Consider the following 11,751-nt stretch of genomic DNA (forward strand, 5'->3'; position numbering starts at 1 on the left):
AGTATAATAATTCATAGAAGATTGTTAGCTATCAACTTTAAAAACTCCCATGTTAAATTCATTATGAGACAAGTCAATGAGATTGATTGTGCTCTAGCAAAGATGGTCTCTTCTCTCTTTAGATCGTTTCCACAATTTCATTGATATTTTAACATGTATACCAACATGTTATCACAAATGAAATGCTCTATAAACTTTTTTTCAATCAAAATGTATGTATTTATTTAACGAAGGACGGAAATTCGTACAAAAGATATGGTTATTGAAATAACAACAAAATTTTCAAATTTTTTATAAAATTCATTGAAGATTGGTATATCGCAACCCTTCGATATACTCCAATAGAAGTGAGAGAGTATCTCGATGGACTTTACCGTGGGTTTACCTCGTATGCTTGGCCGTCACGATTCGACTAGGATCATTGTGGATAGATTAATTAAACCGACTCATTTTTTACCCGTCAAAGACTATTTATTACAGAAATAGTCCAGTTGTATGGTGTACTGACTAGCATCATATTTGACTGAGACTTGAAGTTCACTTTTAAATTTTGGAAGGCTTTCCATCATACAACAGAAACAAATTTGAACCATAGTACCTCAAATCTTCCTCAATCAGATGGGCAGGCGAAAATAACCATTCAAATAGTCGAGGATATTTTACGAGCATGTATTTTGGAAAGTGGAGGAAATTGGAAGGACAAATTATCTTTAATTGAATTTGAAATTCTGGCCCTTAGGAACCAGATGTTGTATACGTTGTCAGGACTTCCAGAAAGTCGAATGCAATGTCACGACATCATAACACCAGTAACAATTAAAAAAATAAAGTAAGTTTTATGAAGTAAATAACACAGGTCAATTGTTAAACCAGTTCGGTGCAATGTCACCTACATCAAGTGGCATCCAAGCCAAAAAGAAAATTCACTATAATAGTATTAGTTTGAAGTTTTAAATAGCCTCTAATTTTACAAACTTTGCACCTAATCACTCCTAGATATGAGACCCCTCCCATTTCCATTCAATCACACAACATGTGATAAACCACGAAAAAATCAAGAAGGAGACACGCTCCAATTAACAGGACCAACTACTGTTTAAAAGTTTATGAGTGATTCACAATCAACAATGAATAAACTCAAGCATCAAACGATACAAGAGTGGCTCACAATCAACAATGAACAAACTAAAACCTAATTGACAGTCTCACACATGTGTCTTCTCAGTCTGCATATTAGTTTTAGAGTCTTCCTTTAAATAGCTTGAAATCAGCATGGGCTTTGTGAATCAATGATCTAAACAAACAGCAGATCAAATACAATATTCAACAGAATATTCTGGAACAGAATCTAATGTTTCCTTAAATGTTTCGACATCTTCGGCACAATATTGTCTCCTTAAATGTTTCGACATCTCCGGCACAATATTGTCTCCTTAAATGTTTTGACATCTGCAACACAATCTTTTGCATAATCTTCGGAACAGAATCAAATAAAATATTCTGCCCACAATCAGGAAATTAATATATTGTTTCCCTAAATGTTTTAACACTCAATTTTGTGAAACAAATCTTTAGATATCTCAGCTTGAAACAAATCTTTAGAGAATTAAATATTCTTACATGTTTCTTGAATTGTAGTAAACGCAAAAAAATCTTCTGAGAATTTGAAACAAATCTTTTGAATATAGAAACAAGTCATGCTACAATATCCTACCAACATGTCAAGACATCTTGTCCAACATCTTGTTGAATTACTTGTTTTAACAAAATGCAGCAAACAAAATAAAACCTAACAATCTCCCCCCTTTGGCAATATTTTGGTTAAAACAACCTTTGCATTCACATCTTGCAAATATCAAATGATAGCACAAATATCCAAAAACAATAGGGATAAAACATCAATATTACCTCATAAGAACATCTTCAAAAATAATGCACAAAGGAAATTGGAACTACACCAGTTCATCAGAGGCATGCACGGCAGAAAACATTTAGAACTCAACCTCACAGAAAACAAAGAGAAATAAAATCTCACAAACAAAATCTTGGAACTTCACCAAGACACATCATAGGCAGAAAAGATAAAACTCAGCCTCACAAAACACAACAACAGAGAGAAATAAACCTTCACAAACAGAACAAAACCTTCGTCAGAGAAAAATAAATTCTAACAGTCAGGATGTCAAGACATCAGGCATGACCATATGCAAACATACACCAAGCACTAAATAATCGTGGCATCATCAGGCTACAAAAGAAAAAATATGCTTCCCCAAATAGATCAGAAGCAGAAAGTACTTTCCCTCAACACCTGATCATCTCACAGTCATAAACATCATGCTCCCCCTCAAGTAGTACTGCAATATACTAAAACTACTCCCCCTTTTTAGTAAAAAAATTGACAAAAACAGGAAGAACATACATTAGGAACATAAAATATCAGGTGTAGCAAATCATCTTACAAACCAAAAAAGCACACATGATCCACAAATGAAGTAGAAACAACATAAAAAATACAACACAAAGAAAACAAAATGTCACATCAGTGGCCAGTACTTCTAGTTGCCTCAACATGAGTATCACCACCTCCTCTAGCACCTTTAAATAGATGGAAGAAAAAAATGTTTACACTCCCCCTTATCTATAATTGCTATGACTCTTCAATAGTACAAATTCCCAATTCGCCCCTTAACTTCTCAAACTGATTTGCATCCAACGCTTTAGTAAATATATCTTCTAGCTGCTTCTCAGTGGCCCCATGTTCAAGAGTAACAAATTTGTCCTCCACAAGATCCCTAATAAAATGGTGATACATTTCAATATGCTTTGTCCTGCTATGTTGAATGGGATTCTTGGATATATTGATTACATTCTAATTGTCATAGTACAACATCATGAAATCCTGTTTGACATTGTATTCCTTTAGCATTTGCTTCATTTAAATTAATTGAAAGCAACTTCTTCCTGCAACAATATAATCATCCTTAGTTGTAGACAAAGACACACAATTTTGCTTCATAATCAAGAGATAAATTGTTTCCCAAGAAGAAACATCCTCCAAAAGTACTTTTTCAATCATCAGCACTATCTTCCCAGTATGCATCATAGTACCCTACAAGCATAGAATTCGTACTATGAGAGTACAACATGCCATAATCACTAGTACAATTGATGTATTTTAAGTTCCTCTTCACTTGAGTAATGTAACTCATTTTAGGTTCAAACTGTTATCTAGCACATACTCCTACGACAAAAGTGATGTTTGATCTATTAACTGTATGATACAAAAGACTCCCAATCATACTTATGTACAGACTTTGATCCACATCAAAACCTTTTTCATCTTTAGTTAACTTCAAGTGTGTGGCAGCATGTGTCCTTTTGTGACTAGCATTTTCTAGGCCAAACTTCTTCACTATATTCTTAGTATATTTGCTTTGAGAAATGAAGATAGTATCATCCATTTGTTTAGGTTAGGGATAAGTATGTTCAAAATCTCAAGATCAGATTTTATTAAGATTCGTGGGTATAACCTTTAAAATCTCAAAAGTTTGTAGTGAAAACTCTCAAGAAGACCTCTTGGGGACAGGACTAGGCCAACGTTCGGCCAAACCTGCATAACTATCTGGTGCAATCTTTTTATCCTTACCCTCTTTATTTTCATTAATTTATTTTCGCACACTTTACTTCCACTACGCTTACTCACTTATAAACTTACTAATACGATCTTAATCAAGAAAGGTTAAAATTAATCACGAACTATATTCACTATAATTCACCCCCTCCTCTTGTGCTTGAGGTCACTTGTTCAACAAGTGGTATCAGAGCCTAACTCCTATTAAGGGCTAATAGTCTCAGGATGAAAGATGACTACAAGCTATTCATTAAGCAAACTCCCATTCTTTAATGCAGAAGGGTATAGTTTGTGAAAAGAGAAAATGAAGTTTTTCATAAAAGGGATGGATCATGGTATTTGAAAGGCTGTGCATGAAGGTCCATTTGTTCCTACACGTAAAGTTAATGGTTTCGTAGAAAAAAATATTGAAAAGGATTGGAACAAAGATGATAAAGAAAATGTGCAACACAGTTTAAAAGAAAAAGTTGCCATTACTACTGCTCTCAGTCTTGATGAGTTCTTGTGAGTTTCACACTGTGAAATGGATCGTACCTGATCAGACTGGATCGTCGATGGCCTTCAATAGCTAATATTTGAGTGAATGAGGGGTGTACCTGCAAGGTACTCCGATGCCAAAGTGAGAAAGAGAGAAAGGCAGTGCAAGTACTGAGATTAGGTGAGAATGAATGAATTACCTGACCCTATAGTGAAAGAGGGTATTTATAGCCCCCAACGAGGGTTTAAGATTTCCCTATTTTGGGCTGGATTGTTGGAGGCCCAAAACAAAGGAAATTGCCAGGATGCCACGTGGTAAGGCAGAGTCAGTAAGTGACTCATATCCCGGTTGAACGGACTGTAGGGTTTGGAGGTGACGATTGAAATTCCCGCTACCTTGGATTGGGCCTGCTCGGCCCAGCCCAAAACAGGAGCTCCCAAGTCGTTGTTTCTGTTAGAAGTAATGACTTGAATCATCTCGATTGCCGGGAAGGACCAAACAGACTTCGAGGTTGCGTTTGTGGTAACAAATTTTTGTTCGAATTCCTGGTCGGAAGGGATCATAGGCTTGTTGCTCGGAGGATGGTCGAGGTGACACCTCTGGTGAGCTTTTTTGGGGTTGAGATGTACATCCTCGGAGTCAACCCGGGGAGTATGTCCTACGATTTGCGAGGCCTTCTCGGGGATAAGCTCACGGGAAACCCCGAGGAGTTATGTCACCGAGGAGATGGGGAGTCATAACCAGAATCTCAAAGGGTGGTGTCTCTTTGTTGTCCTTTGAATGGGAACGTCGTCAAGAGTGGGGTCTGTTTTGACCCTATAGTAGAAGCAACAGCGAGCAAGAGTGGGCTTGGGCCATCAAATAGGGTTCAATCTTCTCATAAAAGCCTCCATGAAATCAGGTCATAATCACTCCAATATTGTTGGAGTAGCTCGAGTAAATACATCCTGAGATTATGCAAACAAAACGCGCAAACAAACACCTGAAAAGTAAACCCTAAAATCGAGACTAATACATATTTCAGTTTCATAAGAGATGTTAAGACATATGCTTTAACATCTCGCAGAACATCCTAACATTATGTTTTGCCAAAATTGCTGCCAACACAAAACCAACAATCTCTATAAGGTAACTTGTTCCTTTTATATGGAATTTATGTGCTTTGATTTTGTTACTCCTTTTTTATAATGACAAATGGGGAGAAGTGTACTCTTAGGGGGAGTTGAGTATACTCTCTAAATAATTAAGGGTAGTTTGATCACCCCAAAAATACATGTATCCATTCTTGTTACCATCTCCCTTGAGAGATGCATTATCAACATCAAACAGGGGGAAAATGTGGATCTATGTGCTTGCAAGTAATCTCAAGTTTTAAAGACGACAACGCGTGAGGATCTATATGTGCTTGCAAAAGAGGACTCAAAATTAAAAGTTTTATACAGTCAGATACTATCTAGTAAGAATCATGAAGCATTCTTCAAAAGCGTGAAAGCTCTCCAAAGTCATGTCTGTATGTCAGTCTGAGTGAACTTGGTATTGTAAAGATAAGATAGTAATTCAAGAAGTACTAAAGTAACACACACACACAATATTTTTCAAAATACATTATCAAGAGAAAAAGATTTCAAAAATGCCTTAGAGTAGTATCAGATGACTTAAGAGCTATAAAAATATCTTGAGAGAAAAATTTGGCTTATTTAATCGATTAAGACTTTAGTCTAATTGATTAACTCAGTCCAAACTTACGTCCCGAGACATTTGAATAACACCTTAATGATATGCAACGACTCTATATCAAAACTAGGGGTGAAAATATGTCAGGTCAATAACAGGGGCCTAACGCCTAGCCTACATAGGGTCAAAACAGACTTTTTTTAAAATAGAAAATACTCAGACTTTTTGATAAGCTTATTTTCTTAAAAGGTTAGGCCACAGGCCGCAAAAAAACCTTTTAAGTGTATCAAACAAACCGATTTAAATAAATATGAATAATTCTATTATTATTATTATTATTATTATTATTATATGGTGTTTTATTTTAAATTAAAATACAAAAAATAAACTTTAGTAGTCTAGAAGGACTTAAGAAAATAAGAAAAAATAACTTTTTGAACAATGTCATAAGTTGTTTTCATAAGTTCTCTCAAACAAATAATATCGCAAAACATATGTTAATAGGTAAACTTGAATACGTCAATGCAAATAAACATTTAGTTTAAATAATTTTTTAATTTTGTAGTCAATTTTAACACTAGTTGAATTGCTTATTTGAAAATATTGAAATATAAGTCAATCAAGTCTTCGAAAAGGCCAGACTCAAACAAGTCTTTGATAGGCCACATGTCAGACTTAGACTTTGAAATTTTTTGCAGGTCAGACTCAAGCTTGGCAAATTCTTACTCCGCCCAACCTATTTCTACCCCTAATCAAAACCTTCCTTTTGAGCAACTTAACAGTCATATTTGAAGTAATTAATTGATTAGGCTAATCGATTAAATAGTTAATGCAACCCATGAATCATTTCCTTTTCTAGTGATTCCAACTACAATATAAAGGGAGGTCTCCCTCACTTTAAATCATACCACTTTCTGATATTTTCATATTTCTTTAGAATTTATCTTTCTTTCTTCTCCTAAATTTTCTATTTCACTGTTGGTTGTCGATATGCTGTTGAACGAAGCTCTATTTGTGAGGAGAATATTTTTGTAAGTGGTCACGTTGGTCGTTTATAGTCTTAAGGGTGCGACACTTTTAAGAGATTGAGTTTTGGTTTTTGAGATCAACCATAAGTCTCTGTTATTGGTTTATTAAGCTGTAGGAAAAAGCTTTGTTTTTATTAAAGAGATCAGTCATAAAATTCAGATTGTTTTGATAGAATAAGTTAGGGTTAAAGTTGTCTTTAGGTCAAGAATAAACCTATTCAAAACCTCAAGATTAAATTGTATTAAGGTTCGTGGACTTAACTGTTAAAAGCTAAAAAATCTACAATGAAAAATCTCAAGAAGACCTCTTAGGGACATGATTAGGTCAACGTTCGGCCAAATCTAGATAACTCTCTGGTGCAATCTTTTTATCCTATCCTTTTTAATCTCAGCAATTTACTTTCCCACACTTTACTTCTACAATGCTTACTCACTTATAAAGCTACTAAAACAATCTTAATCGAGAAAGGTTAAAATTAATCACAAAATTTAAATACCACAGTTCACCCCCTCTTGTGCTCGAGATCACTTGTTCAACATACGACTCCTAAAAGTCGAAGCTTCTCCGTTAAGAGGCCTAGGGGTGGTTCCCCATCTAGCCCTGGCCTTCTTATTCTGAAGTCTAGCCTTGTCACGTCGAACGGACGCGTTCTGGGTTTCACTGTTGAGTCTCAATCTGTCAGTGTTGTTTGGAGCCATTTTTCTTGAAAAAAATGCTTCTTTGAAAACCATTAAGAACACATTTTCGTAGATGCATCTCTGAATAAACTCGTGTTTTTCAATAATGGCAAAAACGCAGACCAGTCTTGCCCTAAGAACCTAAAATGCAACAAAATGAAAGTGCATGTCTCTAAGAACTGCCTATTTCAAATGTGACTACTACCTAATGCATTTAAAACAACATATTTTACCTAATACATTAATCAAATTTTTTAAAAAAAAAGTTAAATAAGAAACTTATTCAACAAAGTGTTGAGGGTGAAAAATGTTTAATGTAGTAAGTAGAGTGAGTTGGGATTGGAAAACTTGAAGTAAAGTTAGAGCATAATTATCGGTAGTGGTATTACATATTTATGCCATTGTGTGTCAGAAAATAATATTTTTTAAATTCAATTGGTGGGGTATCAATATATTATCGTTGCTGCAGAAAGCACTGTAGCTTTAGTTTTTTGTTTCAATTATTTATTATATTAAATGTAAAGTTAGTGTATATTGTGTGATTAGTGGAACCCATTTTAGAGTTTTAGATGGATAGTATGGATATTTATAAATTAATTGAGTGGTTTAAATAATTGAAAAGTGTTAAATAATATATTATATTAAGTGGATGCTCTTAGTGTTGAACCTTGAAAAATGCACCATAAGAATATTGCTCACGAACTCCAATGAAAGTATCTCAAAAGTTTCAAAAACTAAAAAGGAGAAGAGGGAGGACTGTCGCACGTGTTATATATTAATTAAACATGTTCGGAGATGTATCTTTGAAAAAACACCTAAATTTAAAAATGCATCGGCAAACAAACCTTAAAGTACTTGAATTTTTGCCAAAGATTAAAGACAACCTATAAAGGTTCCCGAAAAAAAATTTTTCATTTATTTTTGTAACTCATTAAGTAATCTGATGACTCACTTCAACTCATTTATACATTTTGGTAGGACCTTGGTTAGAGGCCCTGTTCTATTTTAACAATAGTGCCTTATAATAAAATAAAGTAGAAAATTTTTTGAAAAAAATATTATTTATTTTGTAAACAGCATAAAAACTAAGAAAATTAAAAAAATTGTTTAAAGATATTTTCACAAATGCAACTATAATTTTTTTGTATCTTTTCAGTCGATAAATTTTTTCTATTTTTTAAAAATGTTACTAACTCATACAACCATAAGAAGACAATATACATGATAATATTAATATTTTTTTAGAACAAAACTTAAAATATTTTTGTCTTAATTTTTTTGTCTAGTATGTTAACCTCAAAGTCCATTTTGATCTCAAAAAAACTTATAATCCCTTAACTCTTCAAAACATATTATGTAAGTTTTTTTCGTCTAATTAACGACAGAAAAAAAACAAAAATTGATTGCTAATTAGACAAAATGACTAATAGGATACATTTTAAATAGTTAAATGACCAATATAAATATTTTTTTAGTTAAAGAACTAAAATAAATCATTGCACCAACCAAATATTAAACTAATAACATATTAAACTAATGAAAAAGTTATAAAATCATATAAATAAAAATATATTTATTTTAATAATTTATTATTTATTTAAGCATATTTACTTAATTTTTTTATAGGTGTATTAACTTAATTTAAGATAATGATGAAATCATTAACTTTTAAATATTTTATTATAAATTAAAATGAAACAAAATATATCTACAAATATATAAGTTATTTTTATTAAAAACGAATTAAAAAATTGACAAACTATAATATATACAATACTTCAAGATAAAATATTCATAAAATTTAATAGTTAAAGTGTTAATTCACAGTCTACATGAAATATTTATTGGTATTGTGGTTTATGTATATATCTAAAATTTAAAAAGTATGCGTAATTCACCGTTTTTATATATCTTAAACTATATGCAAAATTCAATTGCTATACTACTTTGTTTTTTTTTTTTTAATAAGCAATTTGAATCTAGCGGATTTCGAACCTGAGACCTTGAGAGGAGCACACTCTCAAGACCCAAGCGTTTCACTGCTAGATCACACACACGCACACATACTACTTTGTTGTTATTGTCTCAAGTTTTAAAAGTTAATATATACTAGTATTAATTAACATGTAGTTAAATATTTGGGGCCTCTATTATATGAGGCCTTGTGCTGAGGAGCTTGTTGCACCGGGCCTGCATTTTGCCCCACCGAATCGAACGGACTGGGCTGTGCTAGACCGCCTATTTGACAGCTCTCTGTTAGCTGAGGAAGGGTTCCCGGGACTCTGCTCCGAGCCTTTCTTTCATATCAAACATGGCCATGGCCATCATCAACATCATCACCAAAAAACGCCTCTTCAAGTCACCTCTTCTTCATTCCACTTCTCTCTTCTCCTCCTCCACCACCACCACCACCATCCCAACATCCCAATCCCCCTCCAAAACCCCACTCGAAAAACAATTCGAAACATGGGTCAGCCATCTCAAACCCGGTTTCACCCCTTCCGACGTCAACCACGCCTTAACATCCCAATCCGACCCCGATCTCGCCCTCGACATTTTCCGTTGGACCTCTCAACAACGTTCCTACAAACACAACCACCTCACCTACCTCACCATCATCAAACACCTCATCAATTCTCGCCGCTACCAACAAGCCGAAACCCTAGTCGAAGAAGTCATCGCCGGCGCGTGCGATCCCACTCTCCCTCTCTACAATTCAATCATCCGTTTCTGCTGTGGCCGTAAGTTCCTCTTCAACCGCGCATTCGACGTCTACAACAAAATGTTAAACTCACAAGACTGTAAACCTAATCTCGAAACCTATACTTTACTTTTCAATTCGCTTCTTCGAAGATTCAATAAATTAAATGTTTGTTATGTTTATCTACACTCTGTTCGATCTTTAACTAAGCAGATGAAGACTTCTGGTGTTATACCTGATACTTTTGTTTTGAATATGATTATTAAAGCTTATTCTAAGTGTTTGGAACTCGATGAAGCTATTAGGGTTTTTCGCGAAATGGGGTTGTATGCTTGTGAGCCGAATGGTTATAGTTATAGTTATATTGCTAAAGGTTTGTGTGAGAAAGGGAGGGTGGAACAGGGGTTTGGATTTTATAAGGAAATGAGAGTCAAGTGTTTGGTTCCTAGTACTAGTACTTATGTGATTATTGTTTGTAGTCTTGCTTTGGAAAGGAGATTTGAGGATGCTGTTGAGGTTATGTTTGATATGTTGAGTAATTCTAGGTCACCGGATCATCTTACTTATAAGACTGTTTTGGAAGGATTGTGTCGGGAAGGGAGGGTCGATGATGCTTTTGAGTTGCTTGATGAATGTAAGAAGAGGGATGTTTATATGAATGAGAAGATGTACAAGATTTTGTTCAATGATTTGCGGTTTGTGTGTAGGGATTAGAAGATTTTGTACTAAATGTCATGCCCTTGTTTCGAGGATGTGCTTACAATGTTCTTTTTTCTCCGAGTTGAACTTCAACTAGAACCATCTTTTGCTTGGTAGTGGTAGAGCCTGATTCAGAGACTTCTGATGAATCCTGTTAAACGAATGATCAGACAGGTCTTTTTACTTGGAGATTGTTCTCAACTTTTGAAGTTATTTTCATTGCTCCACACAGGTTAGTGTGCAAGAAGAGGGTAGTAGCAATTGGGCACCTGAATATATGTTGACGCAAATGCAGATGATATGAAGCTCCTTTTTTGGTTGAAAGGAGTTACTTACAACAGCATGTTATATAACCTCAGCTCTGTGAACCACATGATTCCTCAGTTGGAGCAAAAACAGGCTTGTAATTTACACTTGCTGAAATTGCTTGTGGATAGTTTGCTAGATGAGCATCTTATGATATCAAATAACAAGCTAAAGCAACACCATAGTCATCCGATTTTTATTTTTCAATGCCTTTAGTCCATTTATGTCAGCTGAATTCAACTGAAATAAAGCTTAGTTGAAAATTTTGTAGTCAGTAGCGTTTGACTATCTGTGTCTCTTAAAATTCTGCATTATGTTTAAGCTTACTCTTCATGGAATATGGGAGAAATTTCATTGTGTAATAAGCCACTTGGCAGGATCTTGTGTATTTTGAATAAATAAATATTTACCAAAATGTAGGGATCATATTTATATACTATTGGAATTTTGTTGTTGCTGTCAAGTTATATGTTGTGCTGTTCCAATGGTTTATTTGTTGCTGTCAAGTTATATGTTGTGCTGTTTCAATGGTTTATCGGTTATATCGCGTTTA

The 11,751-nt window shown here is 34.3% G+C and overlaps 1 protein-coding gene across 1 annotated transcript; it reads left to right on the plus strand.

The window, feature by feature from the left end:
• The first annotated feature begins 9,650 nt into the window (after window positions 1-9,650).
• Window positions 9,651-11,661, plus strand: LOC131644799 (pentatricopeptide repeat-containing protein At3g25210, mitochondrial-like). Its single transcript, XM_058915393.1, has one exon. It carries the CDS (start codon window positions 9,804-9,806, stop codon window positions 10,905-10,907), a length of 1,104 nt encoding a protein of 367 aa, XP_058771376.1. The 5' UTR covers window positions 9,651-9,803; the 3' UTR covers window positions 10,908-11,661.
• Window positions 11,662-11,751: the final 90 nt, after the last annotated feature.

The sequence above is a fragment of the Vicia villosa genome, linkage group LG1, assembly GCF_029867415.1.
Source record: "Vicia villosa cultivar HV-30 ecotype Madison, WI linkage group LG1, Vvil1.0, whole genome shotgun sequence".
In the NCBI taxonomy this organism is placed as follows: Eukaryota; Viridiplantae; Streptophyta; class Magnoliopsida; order Fabales; family Fabaceae; genus Vicia; species Vicia villosa.